General features: G+C 47.0%; 1 protein-coding gene and 1 long non-coding RNA gene across 3 annotated transcripts in view; both read left to right on the top strand.

Moving 5' to 3' along the window:
• LOC307204356 overlaps nt 1–22,693 on the top strand; it is a 181,362-nt gene that overhangs the window by 141,400 nt on the left and 17,269 nt on the right. The window lies entirely within an intron of this gene.
• Nucleotides 1–22,693, top strand: part of SPNS2 (SPNS lysolipid transporter 2, sphingosine-1-phosphate) — a gene marked incomplete at its 5' end in the record, with an annotated part of 94,830 nt that overhangs the window by 60,324 nt on the left and 11,813 nt on the right. The window contains 9 exons of one of the 2 annotated variants that reach the window (XR_013833508.1): nt 161–312; nt 2,380–2,446; nt 4,211–4,353; nt 5,821–5,973; nt 7,991–8,180; nt 9,217–9,282; nt 11,250–11,348; nt 12,286–12,449; nt 15,929–16,004. Coding sequence is in view for 1 of the 2 variants with exons in the window: in XM_079955671.1 (XP_079811797.1) it covers nt 161–312; nt 2,380–2,446; nt 4,211–4,353; nt 5,821–5,973; nt 7,991–8,180; nt 9,217–9,282; nt 11,250–11,348; nt 12,286–12,449 (1,034 nt within the window). The remainder of the gene's footprint in view (nt 1–160; nt 313–2,379; nt 2,447–4,210; nt 4,354–5,820; nt 5,974–7,990; nt 8,181–9,216; nt 9,283–11,249; nt 11,349–12,285; nt 12,450–15,928; nt 16,005–22,693) is intronic. The other variant, XM_079955671.1, reaches the window with a different exon arrangement.

Genomic DNA, 22,693 nt, shown 5'->3' with positions numbered 1-22,693 from the left:
TCTAACTGCTACACCACACTATTCCACAGTAGAGTTTGAACTGGAGAGGGAGTTCCTTCTGATCTGTGGCTCAGTCATTTTGGGGGAGTTTGGGACTGCTGCGTGAATCGCGATGACAACAGACTGACTCCTTCTCCCCTTTTCCTTCTCTCACCCTCAGTATTTCTGGCTGTTTGTCCTCTCGCGGGGTTTGGTCGGCATCGGCGAAGCCAGCTACTCCACCATTGCGCCCACCATCATCGGAGACCTCTTCACCAAAAACACCCGGACCCTCATGCTCTCCGTTTTCTACTTCGCAATCCCTTTGGGCAGGTATGGAACTCCACAGACCCCTTGACTCCTTGTTTCTACACGCATCGTGTTTTGTTTCTTTGCTTTCTTACTCTGAACACAGAAAACGCCTTGAGCCCTGGGTCATGTCTGCACCTTACATTTGAAGCAGTAACAACCTTCAGTGTCCTTAACAAACTAGAGTTCCCAGAAAATTCTTGGGGTGGGTGTGTTTAAAGTGGGTTCGTAGTGCTTTAAATGGACGGTGTGGAAGCGGCCTTGTGTTTTTTTGCTCTGGCCCGGCCCACTGTTACCTTCAGCCCCACCCACCACTCATCCAGGCCCCATCCACCGGGGGCATGCAGCCCCTGACAGAGTGCCCCTGAGGTACAGAATAACTGAGGTCCCAGTTTGGAAACCTCGGCTACGGTGCCAAGCTTGGGGCTAATGGCTTCCTTCCTTGCTTCGAGCCACCCTTATCAGCCTGGTGCATTCTGGGGATTCCTCTCTCCTCACAATGCCTCCTTGCCCCAGCTTGGCATGGTGACAGACGGGCTGGGCGCTCCGCATTCCAGCTGGCAGGGCCGTTTCCTGCGGGGAATCTCAGCGCCGCATGTTTACTTCCATCGGCGCAGGGGAAACCTTTCCCGTAATCAGTTGGGTGACAAAACATCTGTGGCGGGCTGGCGAACAAGCTATCCTGAACTCACCGTTTGCAGGCCAGCTTGGAGACAAAGGGTTGAAAGCATTCCTTTTAGCTCTTCAGGAAAAAATGCGTCCCCAGGCCCGCCTGAGAACGCTGGGGGCAGCTTTTTCCTGAACAACAGCAGGAAGCGAGGCTGTGAATTTGGACCGTGACTCCGGCTTTAAAATAGCAAGCTCGATATTGTTTGGGTGGTGTAGTGAGGAGAGTCAGATCAAATGGGGTCCCTGGGCCATTTATCTGAGAGGGGTCAGTAAGATTATTCCTGGAACTCCCAAAGCTACTCGTAAAGGCAACAGCCAGCCCCAGTTGTTTGCTCCTCAGCAACTGGTAGTTAGAGATGGTCAGGATCTGTCTGTGAACTAAACCAAACTACTCTAGATTCTCTTAAAGAATCCTGGGAGTTTCATTTTGGTGAGGGGGATTTCAGTAGGCCTCCTCTCAGCACTATGGATTTCCAAGGGTCCCTATAGAAAAGGTAGCAGCTGTTAAACTAGACCAAACGCCTTGAGGACTTTGTAACCTTAAGGGCTAAAGACCTGGAGAGCTCTCCAATGCTGATCCTACTCAGAGTGGACCTACTGAAAACTATGGAAATGACTAATTTGGGTCAGATTATTTCAAGGTGTCTAGACTGAGTAAAGCTCAATTGCATCACACTTTTTCAAATGAGATGGCCAGGATGCTGAATTCTGCACGCTTATACCAGTAGTCCCCTGTTACCTTGAGGGACATCTTTGGGAGAAGAAAAGGCTAAGGAGTAAACTCTACAGAAATCCAGAGTGAAGTCCCTAAGACGGCTGGATGGTGCCTTGTGCACCTCCTTCCGGCAACTTTGGCCAAGCTGGTGCCAAGCATATTACTCTGCTTTCCTTTGGACCATTTCAATGAGGCCGAGAGAGGAGCCTTGTCATTGGGCAGCCCAGGACCTTCATACACAGTGCCCAGGATTTCGCCCTGGGGGTGTCACTTTGGTGCTACAAATGCAGCAGTTGACTTCAACCTCAAAGGCACACTCCATTGTCTCTCTAGAAAGACGGATGCTGACAAAAAATACCAGTAGCTTTGTTTGTGTAGTTCCTGAGACTGGTTGCAGAATGCACAAACAGCTCTAGATGTTCTCCTGGACTGTGGGACTCCCTTCCCCTGGAAATTCACGCGTGCCTTTCAGCCATGATCTAGTGGAGCTTTCTTTAAAACAGGCTTTGTGTGGCTACGGTGCAGCTGTTGGATTGGTACAGGTGAAGTTTTAAAGTACCATGTTTTCAATCCATTTGGTTAGCCGTTCTACACATGTTGGATTCTGCACTTCAGGTGCCACTGGGAGATCAAGTGGGCTAGGAACTTGAACGAAGGAATGAACTAATCCCCCTATTTTTCCTCTTGTCTTTTGCTTTGTTCCCCAGCGGTTTAGGGTACATCACTGGATCAAGCGTCAAGCAAGTAGCTGGTGACTGGCACTGGGCCCTTCGGGTGAGCAAGCAGCCTGTTTTTTGGTGTTTGTTTCAAAGATCTGCTCCGCTCTGCCCCTAACTGAGGTGCCGTTTACAGATCACGTTGCCCACACATTGAAAAGAATACATGTGGGACTTCTATGGGTGAGTCATGCTCACCCCCAGTGACCACACCATCGGCATGCTGGAAGAAGATCTACACCGTGTCTAGCCAGCTTGGTTCTCTCCAGATGTTATTGGATTACAATTCCCATCAGTCCCTGGGATGATGGGATGATGGGAGTTGTAGTCCACAGCATCTGGGGGGTACTGCACTGGCTGTCCCTGCATGCTGGCTATCACATAGAGCTATGCGAGGGAGAGCATAGAGAAGCTCTACCTGCAAACATTGGTGCACGCGTAGAGCCTCTTCTGACGTGGTTTCAGCAGATTACAAGGCACTATTACTATGAAGACCCTCGTGACAGGGCAAGCTGGGCATCCCATCAGCCAGGGGCACTGCAGCAGCTGGTTTCCTGCATCAGGAGTGGGGGACAGGATGACTATCAAGGCCCCTTCCAACACTTGCCCAAGATAATAATAATAAACGAGAATCAGGCACCCTTTCGGTTGGCTAAATATTAGAATGCTCCCCTCATGCCAGTGTCATGGGAAACATTACAGGCTAAATAGCTTCCTGGACCACTGTTTTGCTAGAAGTGGAGGAAAAATCTGCTGAAGAATTTCGGATGCTTCTGGCTTGAGGTAGATTATTGTCAGGACAGGAAAACGAAAGGTCGCAGCATCATTCCGTTCCCTCTCCTGCTCTTTAGTCAAATTGTCCCTTGGCTGCCATGAAACTCAGCCAGGGATGTTTTCTTGTTTTGTGGGAGGGATAATTGTTTCCCTTTTGCATTCATTTTCCTGCATGAAGGTTTCTCCATTTCCTTCTATACACTTTGGGGGACCTTGAAAAATGTGCAGGGAATACTTTAAGCATGCAGTGGACACAGCAGACACAAAGAGCGCTTGACCAGAAAAAAAGAAAAGAAATAGCCAACAGGAAACAGGGCAGCAAAACTGTTTCCTAACCTTTGACTCCGCTTGGCCTCTTGCCAGTGGAGGGGCGACTTTTCCCGTGGATGGAATTTTAGGAAGGTGAAAACTATGGGATGGGAGGTGTGGCTTTTGTAAATGATGTGGGGTGCTAAAATCAGGTCTCCTGGCCTGTTGATGGGGCCAGGCTATCAGCAGCGCATAACTCAGGTGCTCAAAGCTCTACACCAGTTGCCTATATTGCTACTTGGTGTGGTTCAAGGCTTTTGTTCTAGCTTACAAGGCCCTGAACAACTTTGATTCAGAATACCCCAAGAAACCACCTAATTCTTTATATCCCAGCCTAATCGCTGAACTCTTTCGGGGAGCCCCTCTTAGTGGTTCCCAGTGGCTCGAACACACAGCTCGTACTAAGGGAGTTGTGCTTTTAGTATTGCACACCCAATTTTATGCAGCTCCCTTCCTGTCAAGGTCAGTCTCCCATCCCTCCCTGTGAACATCCAGCGTCTGCTGAATCTTTTATTCCAGCAAGCATATTTAACTGAATTGCAATTGTATCATTTTTAACTCATCTTTTTTTAACATTTCCATTGTATTGAGTTTCTTGTGCACCGCTTAAAGATGATTGCAATTAAGCTGGGTGTTCATTTTGCCCCAGTCATCTGCCCTTTTAAAAAAAAAACAGGCCGTGTGCTCTAGATGTTTCTGATTCCTGGTTCCTCACACCGCACACCTCTTTCTCCTCCAGGTCTCCCCACTTTTAGGTATGATCACCGGCACACTCATCTTAATATTTGTTCCAGCTGCTAAGAGGGGCAACGCCGAGCAGCTGGGAGCGCAGCTGAAGGCTCGGACCTCGTGGCTGAGGGACATGAAGGCCTTGATAAGGAAGTAAGAGAACTATGCAGCCTGTTTCCATCCTGTGTCAGTTTTGTACCCCCTAATTCAAAGTTTCTTTGCTGATTTTTTGCAGACGTAAGAGAGGGCTATTGATGGCTACTAGTCATGGCTACTAGCATGGGACACGGGTGGCGCTGTGGTCTAAACCACTGAGCCTCTTGGGTTGCCAATCAGAGGGTCAGCAGTTCTAATCCCCTTGATGGGGTGAACTCCCGTTGCTCTGTCCCAGCTCCTGCCAACCTAGCAGTTCGAAAGCACGCCAGTGCACGTAGATAAATAGGCACCACTGCGGTGGGAAGGTAAACAGCGTTTCTGTGCGCTCTGACTTCCATCACGATGTCCCGTTGCTCCAGAAGTGGTTTAGTCATTCTGGCCACATGACCCGGAAGCTGTCTTTGGACAAATGCCGGCTCCCTTGGCCTGAAAGCGAGATGAGTGCCAGAACCCCATAGTCGCCTTTGACTAGACTTAACCATCCAGGGGTCCTTTACCTTTTTTTACCTTACTAGCCACGATGGCTAGTAGCAATGCTTCTGAATGCTAAGTGCTGGAAGCCACAGGAGCAGGAAAGTGCGTGAAACCTGCTTGCTGGTTTCCCACAGTGGCATCTGTTTGGCCACTGTGAGGAGAGGATGCTGGACTCGATGGACCATTGGCCTGATCCGGCTGGCTCTTCTAATGTTCTTATGTCAATATGTCATTCATATATATATATATATATATATATATATATATATATATATATATGTATATGTGTATATATGAGCTTCAGGTTACGCTTCAGGTTACATACAGGTTACATTCAGGCTAACCCAGAAATAGTGCTTCAGGTTAAGAACTTTGCTTCAGGATGAGAACAGAAATCGTGCTCTGGCGGCGCGGCAGCAGCAGGAGGCCCCATTAGCTAAAGTGGTGCTTCAGGTTAAGAACAGTTTCAGGTTAAGAATGGACCTCTGGAACGAATTAAGTACTTAACCTGAGGTACCACTGTACAGTGGTATCTCGGGTTACAGACGCTTCATGTTACAGACTCCGCTAACCCAGAAATAGTACCTTGGGTTAAGAACTTTGCTTCAGGATGAGAACAGAAATTGTGCTCCAGTGGCATGGCAGCGGCGGGAGGCCTCATTAGCTAAAGTGGTGCTTCAGGTTAAGAATAGTTTCAGGTTAAGAACAGACCTCCGGAACGAATTAAGTACTTAACCCACGGTACCACTGTATTCTTCTCAAAGTGTGTAATGAAGATGCACAGTGCATTTCTTTCCCCCGTCATGCTCTTTGGAATGGCTTTATCGTCTTATATTGGTTTGTCCATTCTGATGTTCTGTCCGTACTATTACAAAATTAAAACCAAAACTTTCCAGGATCGTTTATGGGGAAGCAGCGAGAGCTTCCTCTTCATGGGATATGAAGCCTCCCCTTCTTGGCTCACCCCCCAAAACCCCTTTATCCCTTCAGCCGCAGCTACGTCTTTTCCTCTCTGGCTACCTCGGCTGTCTCCTTCGCCACGGGGGCCCTGGGCATGTGGATCCCCCTCTACCTCCACCGGGCACAAGTGGTCCAAAAAACCGCAGAGACCTGCACATCTCAGCCCTGCGGGACCAAGGACAGGTGAGCTCCTTTTATGTCTAGCAGGGATGGCGCAAGGGGCAGCCTGCGCTGTCGGTCTCGCATTCGGCGTGGGGTGGGGCTAGATGTCCCCTACTCCCAGTGTCCCAGCTCTAAGATTCTCTTAAGTGCCAGTGATAGCACCCTCCTTGGATCATAAGGCATTTCTGGGGAGTCAGTTCATGAATTCTTTTTTAATTTTTTTTTTTAATTTTTAATTTTTATTTTATTAAAATAATTCAACATTAATACATATTACGAATTTACAAACATACATTTCATACAATCCTTAAAAATATTCATACATACCCACACTCAATCCCACACATACTTCCTTTTCCCACCCTGTGCTTGACTTCCAATCTACTCACTTGCAATTTCTTTCCACTTCTATTACTTTCTTTCACACGCTTTTAAACCAACTTTTTACTTCTTTTTCTGTGACACATTGCATTTCAGTATTTATAACGGAGCTTGTTTATTCTAATAGGAGTTCTGATTTTCAATATGATTTCATATTGATATTCCAATCCTGCATTCAGCTGCAGGTTTGCCATATATAGTGGCCCCTATACCGAAGGTATCGGGACGCAGGTGGCGCTGTGGGTTAAAGCCTCAGCGCCTAGGGCTTGCCGATCGAAAGGTCGGCGGTTCGAATCCCTGCGGCGGGGTGCGCTCCCGCTGCTCGGTCCCAGCGCCTGCCAACCTAGCAGTTCGAAAGCACCTCCGGGTGCAAGTAGATAAATAGGGACCGCTTACCAGCGGGAAGGTAAACGGCGTTTCCGTGTGCGGCTCTGGCTCGCCAGATGCAGCTTTGTCACGCTGGCCACGTGACCCGGAAGTGTCTCCGGACAGCGCTGGCCCCTGGCCTCTTAAGTGAGATGGGCGCACAACCCCAGAGTCTGTCAAGACTGGCCCGTACGGGCAGGGGTACCTTTACCTTTACCTATACCGAAGGTGCCATACATGGCTCTCCCCCTCCCCAGGTCATCCTCACAACAATCCTGTGAGGTAGGTTAGGCTGAGAGGCAGGGACTGGCCCCCAATGTCACCCATTGAGCTTTGTGCCCGAGTGGGGGATTCGAAACCTGGTCTCCCAGGTCCGACACTTTAAATGCTGAACCACACTGGCTCTTTACTAACAGCTCATCACTTTGTATAAAAGTCCTTTTCAGTTTTTCAGAGCCCTTTTACTGGCTTTGGACAGGTTTGCTGTCATGCCAACCCACTGAGAGAGGGGGGTTCCTGTTTAATGTTGGAGGAACTCAAACTTGAGGGATCAGGGATTTGTCCAAGGTTGGGCAATGAGTGGAAAGTAGAGATAGATAATGGGGAAAATTTATAATTTTCTTAAAGACCATTGTAAACGGTTAAAATCGTTCGTAAGATTGGAATATAACTTGTAGTTTAATAGTGAATTTTAGACACAATGGAGAGGTAAGAGATTTGGATTATCATAAAAGATGCAGGAGGAAATGATTAACAATAGGACCCACAAAGCGGGGGAGGGAAGTTAAAGAGATTTCTTGGAATCTTGATTTTTACGTTGACTATGTGACTGTAAAATTATAATTCCAAAAACCAAATAAATAAATTTTATAAAAGGATTTCCTGGGCCTGATATACTGTACGTGTCTTGCCCCACTGCGTCACCAAAAAGGAAGAAAAGAAAAAAGTAGAGATAGACTCCTGTGAAAGACAGAGCACATAAGTGAACCAGGTTAATTTTAAAATGCAGTTACAGATTGCCGCCCTTCAGAAAAAGGTCCTTCCCCTCCCCCAAGGTTCAGTCACCTGAGAACCGCAGATTCCCATGGAAAACGTCCAGACTGTCCTCAGAGCCAGCGTCTTAATTTTATGAATTCCCTGCTTTGGGTTTTCGCCCATAAATGTCCGTTTAGCACATCTTACTCATGTCTTTTGCTTTGCTAATCCACCTGCCTCTCACCTTCCTGTGTATAAAAATATGCCCGTATCAGTGAGAGAGGCCTCTATTTTTGGAATTCTTCCTTGCCCTTAGCTTGATCTTCGGAGCTATCACTTGCTTCACCGGATTTCTGGGCGTGATCACCGGGGCCGGCGCGACCAAGTGGTGCCGTTTGAAGACACAGCGGGCAGATCCCCTCGTCTGCGCCGTCGGGATGTTGGGCTCAGCCATCTTCACTTGTCTGATCTTCGTTGCGGCAAAGAGCAGCATTGTGGGAGCCTATGTATGTATGAATCAGCTTGGGGTGGTACGGGGAGAGACTGAAGTTCCTGATTGCAATTTCACACATGTCATAAAATCATAGAATTGTAGAGTTGGAAGGGACACCAAGGGTCATCTAGTCTGACCCCGCTGCAATGCAGGAATCTCAGCTAGAGCATCCATGGCAGATGGCCATCCAACCTCTGCTTTAAAACTTCCAAGGAAGGAAAGTCCACAAGTTCCCAAGGTCCCGCTACCCCAACAACCTTTATACGAGAATTCACTTATCCAAGCACGAGGAATTAGTACCCAAACCTTGCTCTGCACACCAGAGCATAGCTGCCAACGTTTCCCTTTTTTAAAGGGAAATTCCCTTATTCTGAATAGGATTCCTCACAAGAAAAGGGAAAAGTTGACAGCTTTGCACCAGAGATTCACATATCCAAACATCTGGACCCGCATGTGGTATTGTAAACAAGTAAACAGCCTTAAAGAAGCCTTACTTTTTTGTGTTTTGCTGGTCCATGGCATCCATTTTGCCAAAAAAAAAAAAAAAAATGGTGGGGAGGGAGAGGGGAGAGATCAGACAAATAAGAGAGCATTTTCCCCCTTCAAGGGTTTTCCTGGGTTTTTCCTGTCATTTGGGGATCAAAATTCTGTGGTCAGGAACACATTAGAAATGTTCCCATAGAGATCAATGGAAATCGTTGACTCACTATGCAAACACTCACAGTGAATACATAAATACTATCAATAAAGTAAATATTCTCTATCTGCTGTTTAGCTCCCTTTATCTCTCTCCTTGCAATATACAGATTCTCCCTCCTCCAGCTAACTCCGCCCACAACCATAATTAATGAGAATTTGACTAGTATCTGTCTAAGAACATTTCCAATCTTCCTCCCAAACAAAAGGAAACAAGCAGCCCAATTTCGCAGTGCAATAAAGTAAATTGCTGTGCATATGGCTGCGTTGGGAGCGAGTACTACTGTTTTACGAAATCTGCTTAAAATGTGGTAAAAACTAAACAATTGGTGCTGTCTGTGTTTCATCAACAGGTCTGCATTTTTATCGGTGAGACACTCTTGTTTTCAAACTGGGCCATCACTGCTGACATACTCATGGTAAGCTGGCATGGGGAGTGCTCTTAACTGTGTTGGTGAAGGCCACACACAGTCCATAACGTTGCAATTGCACTGGTGCAGAGTTCAGCATCCTGTTGCCATTATGGGGGAATCTTAAGAAGGATGGGGTGAGGAACCTCTGGGCTGGGCGCCCAATGTGGCCCTCCAGGCCTCTCTGCCTGGCCCTCAGAGCCAGCTTAGTGGTGCCCTGTGTGATGCCACGAATAGCTCTGCTCATTTTTTTTGTGGTGCGAAGAGGACATTGGTGGCAACGCTAGCCCTTTCCCCAGGCCTCTATTTTAGGAGGTGAGGCCTTGCCAGGGCAACCCTTGTGGTCTTTCCTCCAGCTTCCTGAGTTGTGTGTGCAGCTCAGCTCGGAGCAACCGGGGCGATCCCACGCTCTGCTTCCTGGCTTAGCCAACCTGCCGCCATCTTTGGCAGGGATATGCGAGCCAGCTACTGTGGTGCACTTTTGGTTCACTCAGGCCTGTAATTGACTTATTTTCCAAACTTGGGCAGGAACTAATGTTTGGCTGGGTTTTTTTTATTTTCTAAGTGCTCTTTAAAAGGGCACCCACCCACCATCCTTTGCTACAAGTATGGGGAAACTCTGGCCCTCCAGATGGGAATTATGGATTGATAACTTCCAGAGGGCCCCACAGATTTCCCCAGTGGCTACAGAGCAGGGATGTGGCACCTCTGGCCCTTCAGATGTTGTTAGACACTAACTTTAGTAAGTCGATACTGAGGGATGGCCAATATCCCAGTCAGTCAATACTGAGGGAAGGCCAATACCCTAGTCAGTCAATACTGAGAGAGGGCCAATATCCCAGTCAGTCAATACTGAGGGAGGGCCAATACCCCAGTCAGTCAATACTGAGGGTGGGCCAATATCCCAGTTAGTCAATACTGAGGGTGGGTCAATACCCCAGTCAGTCAATACTGAGGGAGGGCCAATACCCCAGTCAGTCAATACTGAGGGTGGGCCAATATCCCAGTCAATCAATACAGAGGGTGGGCCAATACCCCAGTCAGTCAATACTGAGGGTGGGCCAATATCCCAGTCAGTCAATACTGAGGGTGGGCCAATACCCCAGTCAGTCAATACTGAGGGTGGTCCAATACCCCAGTCAGTCAATACTGAAGGAGGGCCAATACCCCAGTCAGTCAATACTGTGGGTGGGCCAATACCCCAGTCAGTCAATACTGAGGGTGGGCCAATATCCCAGTCAGTCAATACTGAGGGTGGGCCAATACCCCAGTCAGTCAATACTGAGGGTGGTCCAATACCCCAGTCAGTCAATACTGAAGGAGGGCCAATACCCCAGTCAGTCAGTACTGAGGGTGGGCCAATACCCAGTCAGTACTCTGGGAGGGCTGCAGGTTCCCTACCTTGGGTGTTCACAATACTGAGGGACCCAACGTCCCACCACCGATCCCTAGGGAGTTCCCCAGCTGGTTCCTCCCACCATTCCTTCTCCATCCAGCCAGTCCATGGCAAGTACTGTATAGGTTTGCCACACAACTGTGGGGGTCTCTCTCCTGCAGTCAGGGGGAAGCCATGGTTGTTTTGATACATCTTTAAATGTATAGGCCTCTAATTGCAGTAGGTCTACTCTTAGATTGGTACAAGTACAACCAAGATCAGGCCAGCTCTGCCTCCATTTTCTTTTCTGTAACCACATGGTCCCCAAATTCATGCTTGTGCTAAATGGCACATCCCAGTGTTGGCTAGTCATTTGACTGACTGGTTGTTGAAATGCTTTACCCATAGAGTGTTGGACAAGGACCAAGGAGACCAGGGTTCAAATCCCCACTTGACCATGAAGCTTACTGGGTCACCCTGAGCCTGTCAGTGGTGAGGGATAATACGCAGAGTGGGAGTCCGTAAATGCCACGTTGAGCTAATTGGAGGAAAGAAGGGATATAAATGCAATGATAATAAATAATATATTTCTCCCTGCCAGTACGTGGTTATTCCTACACGCCGGGCAACTGCAGTAGCTTTGCAAAGCTTCACCTCACACCTTCTGGGAGATGCTGGGAGCCCTTACCTGATTGGATTTGTAAGTGCATTTTTGGGGTGTCTGGGTCAGGGATGTGTTGGGAGGCTTGACTCTCATTTGCAAGGCAACCATGTCTCCCCACCAAAGGAAGGAAAGTGCATATCCTCCAACATTTCTCTGATGAAAATAGGGGTGTCCTATACAGTTACTACTACTTATTGTTGTTGTTGTTGTTGTTATCATCATCATCATCATCATCATCATCATTAATTTATTTATACCTCACCCATCTGACTGGATTGGCCCAGCTACTCTGGGCGACTTCCAACCTATATAAAGCATAATAAAACATTAAACTTTTTTTTTTTTTTTTAAAAGGCCTGCCTTCAGATGTCTTCTAAACTTATCTCCTTGGCTCGGGGGTCGCATAACTCCATACCCTCCAACATTTCCCTGATGAAAATAGGGAAGCCCTAAGGCAAAACGGGACATTCCAGGATAAAATAAGAAAGCAGAATGGCTTCTGTAAATCTGCAACTGTCCCTGGAAAATTGGGGCACTTGGAGGGTCTGAAAGTACCAAGGACTGGAGTGGGGGAAGAGGAGGCAAAATCATTTCTCTGGTCTTCTTCTTCACTGGGGAAACCAGGGCTTGCACCCGGGACCCTCTTCAATCACGCATGCGCTGTACTACCTAGCTGTGGGTGACACTCCCTGCTCTTATCCACGACTAATCTAGCCTGGCTATTCCTGCCCTCCATGCAGGGGTTCTTGCAGACCAGCAGGAGGGAAGCATATCAATTGGAAACTCTGACTGACAATGAGGAAAGGAGATAGTTTATCATAGCAACCATCGTATTTCTTTCCCTCTTGACATCTCTCAAGAGTCCCACACATCTTTGCAAGCGAGCAATCGCTGTCATACTGAATAAACTGCACCCGGAAAGATGCTAACTTCTCTCCCCCTCTCCCCGACCCCAATTCTGCTTCCTCTCCAGATCTCTGACCTGATTCGCCAGAGCACAAAGGAATCGCCGCTCTGGGAATTCCTCAGCTTAGGCTACGCACTTATGCTCTGCCCTTTCGTCGTCGTTCTGGGGGGGATGTTTTTCCTAGCCACGGCCCTCTTCTTCCTGAGTGACCGAGCCAAAGCAGAGCAACAGTGAGTATCCGCCATTTGCACATGATATTGTATATGCCAGCTTTGGGTTGGTGCCCCCTATAGCCGGTGGGGAAAAAAGCATGTCCGCACTACGCAGTCAGATGAGATTCAGACCCATTTGACCATCGCCGTTCCTGATCAAGGAACCCAGTTACCGTATTTTTTGCTCTATAAGACTTCACTTTTCCCTCCTAAAAAGTAAGGGGAAATATGTGTGCGTCTTATGAAGCGAATGCAGGCTGCGTGGCTATCACAGAAGCCAGAACAGCAAGAGGGATTGCTGCTTTCACTGCACAGCAATCCCTCTTGCTGTTCTGGCTTCTGAGATTCAGAATATTTTTTTTCTTGTTTTCCTTCTCCAAAAACTAGGTGTGTCTTGTGGTCTGGTGCATCTTATAGAGTGAAAAATATGGTGCATGAAAAGGGAGAGTGGTCTTGAACAAAGCAAGATTGGTGCCTTCACGAAACTATATTTCCCAGGGCTGTTTGGGGGGGCAAGCTGGTGCCAGTTCCCAGGTTTTGGGGGGCACCTGGGCGTGATGACCTCCTCAGGCCTTCTCCCTCTGTGAGTGAGCTCCTTTCCATAGGAACATAATTTACCTCAGGAAACTGCCTGTACTCTTATATCCTGGATTGAACATCTGCAGGAGCACTGTTGGTCATGGTGAGGCCCATTTGATGGCAGCAAGAAATGGAGCCTTTCGTGTCGCTGGCTCAGTATTGTCAACAGAGATTCAGCAAGCCCCATCTGTCCCAAAACTTTTCTCTTCCATCAGGCTGCCTTATGCAGGCAATTAAGAATAATGCATCTTTCCATAATAGTTAGCAGGTTTCAAATTTGTACATGGTTTTTTATTGTGTGGTTCTGTGCATGGTTGTTGTAAGCCACTTTGTTGTTTTTTATCACTAGCAGTATATGAATTTTGTTAAATATATATAAATAAGAAGTTGTCTTAGACCAAGTCAGACCACTGGTCCATCCAACTCAGTGTTGTCTGCTCTGGCTGGCAGCAGCTCTCGCAGGTGTGTCTCTCTCCCAGCCCTCCCTGAAGATGCTGGGGGGTCTTTTTCATGCAAAGTATTTGCTCCATCACTGAGCTACAGCCCGTCCCCTGGCCCAAGGGACTCTGGAGTTTGGCAGTGGCCCCCTGCTCCTCTGTCAGTTCCTGGGCCTTGTGCTGCCTGCCTCTGATGGAGCAAGTCCTGGGAGCCAAATGGACTTCTGACTAGTTTTTATTCGTAGCATAAGCATGGCTCAGTTTATTGGTGCTCTGCCTGGAAGATCCCCGTCCTGGCACTTGTCAAACTGGCACGAGCTCCCTTCCCTTGGAATGACTTTCCAGCTTCCTGGGCCCGAGATTTTCCGCAAAGCTCGAAATCACCATCTCGAAAAAGCAGCTTTGACGAACTGCACAACAAGCTCTTCGCTGTAAAGACGCCCCATTATTCTGAGACCGGGAAATCTGATTTGAAGAAGGGAATGCTGGAACTCCCAGCTCTTCTGGCAGACCACAGCATCTCGGTCATATTTTATACCTGGCGACTGCAAGAGAGCATAATGAGGCAGCAACTGGGGTCATAATTGAAGGGAAGGGAAAGAAGGCCTATAGGCAGTCCTTGACTGATTTAGGAATCATCATAATGTTAGAAATAAGGAGAGGGGAGAGAGAAGAGCGAAGCAGAACTGAATATTATCTGGAAGCTGCACCCCTTTGCTGTGGAATCCTTGCCCCCTAATACGACACTTTAAAGACTGGGCTGGGGTTATTCATTTTCAACTCTGGATGTGCTCAGAAGCTTGGCTCAAGTTAAACCTTCAGGCCACGTGCGATCTACAGTGGCCCCGATCCAGCAAGTGTTACAACCTTCCAGAATATCAGAAGCCGCTCTCAATATAGGATAAGAGAGCTGCTGTTTCTCCCTCCACCACCTTTTAATTTTAATTAAGTTAAAAGCTCATGTTGTGTGTTGGAAGGCAGGGGGAGGGGGGGAATGTTGTCACAGCCAGATCTGGATTGGAGGCAGTTTAATTAATTTAAAAGGGCCTGTTTGAACGGACACGTACGTTTGACTGTGCTGTGGGGTGGGCAGGTCAATGCAAGAGAGCCTCAGCCTTGTTTGCCTCTGTAAGGAGGCCGGCAGGTTCCTTCCACTCCCCGCTTCTCTGTGAGATAGTGTGGCAGAACACGAATGGAGAGACCCCGATTCAAATCTCACCCACCCACTTGGCCATAAAGCTCACTGGGTGACCTTGGACCTGTCACTTACCTGCCAGCCTGGCCTACCTCACAGGGTTGTTGTGAGGTTGAAGTGGGATGGGGGAGAACCTCGTTTGCCACCCTGAGCTGCACAGAGGAAAGGCAGGATATAAACAAGGGGTGCCATTTAGACCCAGAAAACAGCAGGCTAGAGCCTTTGCCAAGGAGTATGGGAAATGTTCAGAAGGATCATACCACCCATTTTAGCTCGGCTCAAATATACAGGGACACAGGTGGCGCTGTGGGTTAAACCACAGAGCCCAGGACTTGCTGATCAGAAGGTCGGCGGTTCAAATCCCCGCGACGGGGTGAGCTCCCGTTGCTTGGTCCCTGCTCCTGCCAACCTAGCAGTTCAAAAGCACGTCAAAGTGCAAGTAGATAAATAGGTACTGCTCTGGTGGGAAGGTAAACGGCATTTCCGTGCGCTGCTCTGGTTCGCCAGAAGCGGCTTAGTCATGCTGGCCACATGACCTGGAAGCTGGACGCTGGCTCCCTCGGCCAGTAAAGCGAGATGAGCGCCACAACCCCACGACTGGACCTAATGGTCAGGGGTCCCTTTACCTTTACCTAATATACAGTAAGCCGACAACTTACGTGGGGGGTTACGTTCTGGGGATCACGCTCCATGCCAAAATCATAGTCAAAACACATTGGGTGCAATGGCGGGTAGGATTGCCAAAGTCATTTTTCTTCTTCTTTTAATTACTCCCCACCCCCGGCCATACCTATAAGGCTGAATGTGCAAGCTGCAGGTTTACTGTATGAAATATAAGCCATCATGGTGTAGCAGTTAGAGAATTGGACTCGGAAGCCAGGAGACCAAGGTTCAAATCCTTGCTGAGCTGTGAAACTCAGTGGGCGACCTTGGGCCAGTCACTGTCTCTCAGCCTGACCTACCTCACAGGGTTGTTGCTGTTTGGGGATAAGGTGGGGAAGAAAAACTGTGCCACCTTGAGCTTAAAGGAAAGGTGGGATAGAGATGCAGTTAAAAACAACAACACCAAATACAGTGTGTGTGTGTGTGAGAGAGAGAGAGAGAGAGAGAGAGGGAGAGGGAGAGAGAGAGAGAGAGACTGACTAGATATTGTTTACAATATGAAATAATACTTGAGTGCCCTGTCACTCCTCTCCTCAAAAGATACCGGTAATTATCTCTGCTGAGCCTTTGGGGGGGCTTGTTAAAAGTGAAACCCAACCAACCTGGAGCTGCGTGTTTTTCAGCACGGATCTGGACCGCCTCGCCACGGGCACCTCCAGTAACTCGGAAGACACAGCCACATGACCGCTACAACTTGGGGTTAGTTGGTGTGTGTTTTTGTCTTCTTTCTTTAAAGGAAAAAAAGAAAGCTTCTACTCACTGGCCAGGAGATGGAAAGGGGAAGAAAACCCACCATATATGTAAATATTTTCAGCGCCAAAAGAAAACACATAGAAATCTAAACTTCGTTTCTGCTGGGAAATTGGTTTTTTATTTTTTGGACCAAGCTGCTTCTTGCGGGCTGCTGTTTCCAAAACATGTGGTTCCATAGGCATGTTTGTGGATCTGCTCTTACGTTATATGATACATTTTTGGGCAGATTTTGATAGCCGTGTATTTATTTTTAATGCATTATGAGTTTAGACCTATAATCCACCCCAATCCTTTTGTGGCTCTGGGTGGCTGGCATGGCAACCGTTCTCATCATGTGGCCTCTTCGTTCGTCCAGAGCTGACATTAAAACTTTACATTAAGGTCATTTTAAATAAATAAATACATTAACGGAATCCTCTGCTTGGGGAGGAGGCTCGGTTCTGTGAGCTACGCAGTTTGTTCAACTTGAGCAAATTTGCATTATTTAATCCAGTTTTGCTAATGTGGGGTCCTGAAGCACCCCCCACTGAAAACCTTATTCTCCCCACTCCTCTGCTTTCTGAAATTTCAGCAGGCATCACATGCCTGCTGGAAAACCATGAGGACTCTCATCTTTGCCAACTGTTTTTGAGAGGGAATCTGACGTTCTTAGGAAGCTGCATTCTGGATTCAAAAGCACATTCAATGTTTTTTGTGGCATCCTACCACGTTTGGTGGGATATCTGTCCACTTTTCCTTGGAAACCTTCATAGCAGATTATTCCACAAGCTTCCCTGGGTTGTTGTCTCCCCCCCCCCCAACCCACCCTGGTTTTCTTTCCCTTTCGGGGAGATTTCTCAAATATCTACATATATGATGGGTTTCCTCTTTGCCAGCAGAACTGTAGATCAGCCTTTACCTTAGCTGCTTGCTCAGAAGGAATGCAGCATTGCCAGCCTCCTGCAATTTGAAACAATAAACAAAAACAGCATGGAGCAAACGATAGCGAGAACCTGGCTATGAAACCGTGACATTAAGTCAATTACGGAGCACAGGGAGAGCTGGCAAAGCTGCTACACTGTGGAAGAGGAAGGAGGCGAGAACCTTCTGAAAGCATGTGCTTTGTCATTCGTTAGACCTGGGATAGGAAACTTGTGGCTCTCAAGACGTTGATGGACTACAGCTCCCATCATCCCTGGCTATTGGGTATGCTGGCTGGGGCTGATGGGTGTCGGAGTCCATCACTGTCCTGCGGGCCCCTGTTTCCCCTTCTCTGCTTGAGATCAAATGCTCTGGAAGGCTTTGCAATAGCACTGCATGAATTTCTGTGTCACGACACCCGTGCACTCCCTGCAGCTGAGCACCGCCACTGGCACTATTGCATTTAGGATCCCGACTCTTTTAATTCTAACGAGCCTGTTCTTTTCCTACAACGCAACTCCGCTGAAGAAAGGAGGAATACTTCTTTTGTGGTTGGGGTCAGGGATAAGGGGCGGCCAGATCTGTGTGTCTCCAGTCCGCTTCAGATTCGCAGGTGTTGAATCATAACTCTGCTTTGTCCTGTTTTGCATTGTTCTATAAAAGCTTCAAGAAAGTTTAGGCGTTTTACCCTTAGCAATGATGACAACAATAAATATGCTACAGGGTCTCCTGGTTAGAGAGTGAGCTTTCTATACAGTGGTGCCTCGCAAGACGAAATTAATTCGTTCCGCGAGTCTCTTCGTCTTGCGGTATTTTCGTCTTGCGAAGCACGGCTATTAGTGGCTTAGCGGATTAGCGCTATTAGTGGTTTAGCGGCTTAGCAGCTATTAGCGGCTTAGCGGCTATTAGCGGCTTAGTGGCTTAGAAAAAGGGGGGGAAGGGGGAAAACTCGCAAGAACTCACCCGACGTTTTGTCTTTCGAAGCAAGCCCATAGGGAAATTCGTCTTGCGAAGCACCTCAAAAGACGGAAAACCCTTTCGTCTAGCGAGTTTTTCGTCTTGCGAGGCATTCGTCTTGCGGGGCACCACTGTACAAGCAACATTTCCACAAGTCCTCTTGCCTAGATAAATCCCTACAGATCTCTAGCATCGTCCACCAACCTCCACTTAGCAAATTTAAGTATTGCACAAGATTACCAATCAACCTAATAACAACAATAATTAATAATAATAATTTTAGATGCACAGAACACTAAGGTTCCAGGGTTTCAGGGATGCGATCTGAGATGTCAAGTAGCTTTGGTCACCTTGTGTGGATTATGGAGCCCATCATCTCAAGCGCGAAAGACCAGGGAAAAGAGGTGTATCTTCAGCATAAAATGAAAGCTGTATAGTGAAGATGTCTTTTTCAATGCAAGACATACTTGCATACTTTGTATACTTGTGGGGACTTTACCCTAAAATATGCATTTTTGTATATGTTCTGGGATCTCTTGCCTGAGAGCAGGGCCGTTGTTGGTGGGTGGCCCAGGGGTCACAATCCCAGGGTCTTTTACTGGAGGTCCCCAATCTTCTACCCTTCCCAACCCGCTTTTAATACCATAAAAAGAGCCTGCAGGATCAGGCCAATTGTCCATCTTGTCCATCATTCTGTTCTCACAGTGGCCAACTAGATGCATGTGGGAAACTGGGAAGCAGGAGCACAAGAGCAGTCTTCTCCCCTCCTGTGGTTTCCAGTAGAGGCAGAACATAGCATTCATGGCTACTAGCCATTGACAGGCTGATCCTCCATGAACTGGCCCAACCCTCTTTTGAAGCCCTCCAAGTTGGTGGCTATCACTGCGTCATGTGGACATGAGTTCCATAGTTTAACTAGGCACTGTGTGAAGAAGGGCTTTCTTTTATCTCTCCTGAACCTTCCAACATTCAGCTTCATTGGAGGTCTTCGAGTTCTGGTGTTAGGAGACAGAGAGAAGAAGGTTTTTCAGTCTACTTTCTTCACGTCATGCATGATTTTATAAGTTTCTACTGTGTCATCTCTTGCCTTTTTGCTAAACTCAAAATTCCCAAATGCTGCAACCTTTCTTTGAAAGGGAATCACTCCATCTCCTTGATCTTTCTGGTTGCCCTTTTCAGAACCTTCTCCAGCTTTACAATACCTTTATTGAACTGCTTTTAAGCTTCCAAAGAAAAACCCTTTACTTATAAGGCAACTGCAAACATTGCAGTGCTGGTGGGACCTCAGCCCAGCCCGGCCTTGTTAATTTCCCAGAGTCATCAAGACATGCCGATAAGAATATGCACATTTTAATGTAGGTATTTGTCATCAGACTGCGCCGTGAGTCCTTTAGCAATGTCTCTCCTGGAAAGAGCAAGATGATAATCTCTTTATGAGATTTAAGGAGCGCAACATGTGTTAGTAAGTTGCGGGGGGGGGGGGAGACTTGTGGCCAGCTTCCAATGGTTCCTTGAAGAGTCCTTTTTTGCGGGCGCCTGAATCAGAGAACTGTAACCCTAAAATGTAACTCACAGAGGTCACTGCCAAATGCCTTTCTGGCTGCCTCTGCAGTCAGGAATTGGCGTTTGCCAAGGATTTCTTGACGTCACTGCTGGTTACAGGGTCCAGAAAGGGGGTGTTTTGTGTTTACCACTTCGCCTCGAAGGAGCTCAAATATCAAACTGAAATTATGCAAGCAGATAAAATCTCTGGCATTCCTCCTTTCCCTGACCAGTCTTCATACTTGATTCTGAACTCAGAAGTTTTGATTCCCCCCCACAACCTAAGAACCTCCTTTTTGCCAGTTTCTTGTAGACATCTGGGTTGCCTCTGTGAAAACAAGATGTTGGGTTAGATGGGCTCATCCAGCAGGATCTTCTTATGTCCCTGTGATCACATTCTCCATCCCCTTCCTGGCAACGGGCAGATATGTGGTAGATTACTTCCTTGATCTCAGCCAGGTAGATCCTCAGTGCTATCTAGTCCAGGCTGAGTCTTCTGAGGAGTGTTCCGGCTGATTTTGTTTCTGAAAACCAGAGGCATCCAAACTCTGCCCTCTGCGCTTTCTCTCTAGAGAGACGCTCTGGTACCAACCTGTCTATTTTTATTTTCTGTCTCCCTTCTGACATCCTTCCTCTTTCCATTCTGACTGTGCTAGGAGGTATTATTCAGCAGGCAATCTCCCTGCATTAGGGGTGGAAGGATCTGTCCATTTTGCTTCTCTCTGTTTTTCATTTTTCCAATAATTAGTTCAGCCCAACACATTTCTGCAGCAATTTGTGATACTTAAAAAAAAAAATTCTCATAAAAAAAGTAGCATTTTGTGTGATTCTCCTAATAAGCACATTTTTGTGTATAGTTTGGACTAATGTACTGTACATATTTTTGCAAGTGCAAAATAGCATTTTTGTAAGTTATTTTTCTATATTGTTTTCACCAATACTTTCATTTTTATGCACACTTTCCGCTAATATGTGCATTTTTTAAACGTTGCCTGGTTGGAGAACTGCGTCACCAAAAAGATGCTGACGCAGATTCCTCTTGTTAGCAGTACTTGCTATAATTATTTTGACTTACATGCTTCTTTCCAGTCTCTCTTTTTCTCAGAACAATGGTCAGGTCCTTCTTTGCACCGTTTGATTGACTTACAAACTGGGACTCTGGCCTCCCAGCCAGTCACAGAGAAGGTGCCGGAGGGGCTGCAATTTTTCTGTTTACAAAGAACCTCCTTTTATGCTTGCTGTTGTCGATTTGAGCTCTCTTATAAGATGCATCTCCTTCACACGTCTAAAAGCAGATATTTTACTTCACCCCTAAATCTGATAAGAATTGTCTCCAGGTACCATTCTTCTTTTTTTCGTGTGTAAGACGAGGTTTTTTCCTGTTAAAATAATGTTAAAAAAATTGGGGTCGTCTTATACATGGGCAGTTCAGAGTGGGGACGGGTGATTGGTTGTTGCCGCAAGTAGGAGGTTGTTTGTGGCGATATTTCTGGTGATTGGTGGCTGCGGCGAGAGCTGCTGTTGATTGGCTGTTGTTGCGTCAATTGGGCGGGTGATTGGCGGCTGCTGGTGGCGAGGGGGCTGACTATTGTTGGCTTCTGCAATGTGTGCTACTGGCAGAATTGGCCAGGCAATCCCCCCCCCCAAAAAAAGCTCAATAACTCAGGGCAATCCCCCCAATTTTCTTAATTTTGAGTCCCCCAAAATATACATGGGGGTGTGTTATACATGGAAAAGTACAGTAAGCAAAAAAGAGAGAGAAGTGTAGCCAGTAGCAGCGGATACCTTCCAGAAAGCCCCCTCTGTGTCTAAAATCCTACCTGGAAATCAGAATCATTTGTCGATATGTGTATTCCCCAATTGGATTCAGAGCAAGACCCTGATTTATCCCACCAATGGCAGGCCTGGAAAAAGGCTGCATGTAAGTGGTTTGCGGACCTATTCGTTGATCATAGGTTCCAGCGCATAAGCTTTCGATTAAACCCATTTATCATAAGCGAGGCCGGGACACAAGGGGTCGAAGGTCTCAGGCTTCGCTAATGAATTAATCTGGGTATCGCATTCTGAGCGCATGCTGGCCTGCACAGGTTGGGGCTTGAAAGGCTGCTTGTTTCAAAATCCTAGGGTTAAGATGGAGTGTCCCTTAAGACCTCTTGACTGCCCTATAATCACAGTTATAAGAGCGCTTGACAAGTGGATGAAAAGATAGATGCTCTCCCTGTCTTTCTCTTTCTCTCTTTCTCTCTCTCACACACTTCCAATTATAGAGAGGTTAAGGTGTTACTTGCATTTGCCTGCGCCTTCATAATGTAAGTTCCCTAAACATTATACAGCTGCTGCTACTGCTGCTTCATCTTTGGTGATCACTTGTAGCTGAGTAAGATTGTCTTCCATAAACACAGTTTTAACAATGAGTCCGTAAGTGACTGTGGAGGCCAATTCTGGATCCACACATCCTTCCACAGTGGGGACATTGGTTTCTGGGCGGGAGTTGATCATGGTGTGGATTTGCCAAGCGTGCCTTCCTCTTAGCACGTATCTCCCTTGAGTCCTGGGTTCGAGTGTCTTCAAAGCCCATGACACCTTTGGTAAAGGCTGTTCTCCGATTGGAGCTCTCGCAAGCGTTTCCCAATTGTCAGTGTTTATACTACATTTTTTTAGATTTGCCTTGAGACAGTCTTTAAACTTCTTTTGTTGGCCATCAGCATTATGCTTTCCATTTTTAAGTTCGGAATAGAGTAGTTGCTTTGGAAGGCGATAAGCAGGCATCCACACAACATGACCAGTCCAATGAAGCTGATGTTGAAAAATCATTGCTTCAGCACTGGTGATCTTTGCTTCTTCCAGTACACTGGTATTAGTTGTTATACAGCAGTTAGGTTTAAAGCAGAAATAAAAGTGCAACACAGAAGAATGTAGACAAATTCAGTATAAAAATCACACATAAAGCAGAAAGTTTGAAATCTTTGTTAAGCAGCCTGATCAACTAAAAATCTTCCAGCTGCCATTAAAACAAGGACAAGTGGTATCAAAACGGTCTTTTAAGTTTCGAAGTGGTATTTCAAAAGTCCTGAAGTGTTGGGGTTTTTTAAGTATTGATGTATGTAAATGAAGCATAGAGATGGCTTGTAGCTCTGTGGAACATACCTGGGGCAAATGCTTAAAATGTCCAGCTATGATCAGAGCTGTTTAAAGTTGCCTTGAGATGTTCTATGCCAGCGACCTCCAACCATTTG

Source organism: Podarcis cretensis, assembly GCF_951804945.1.
Source record: "Podarcis cretensis genome assembly, chromosome: 15".
Taxonomy (NCBI): Eukaryota; Metazoa; Chordata; class Lepidosauria; order Squamata; family Lacertidae; genus Podarcis; species Podarcis cretensis.
This window is presented reverse-complemented; position numbering and strand designations above follow the sequence as displayed.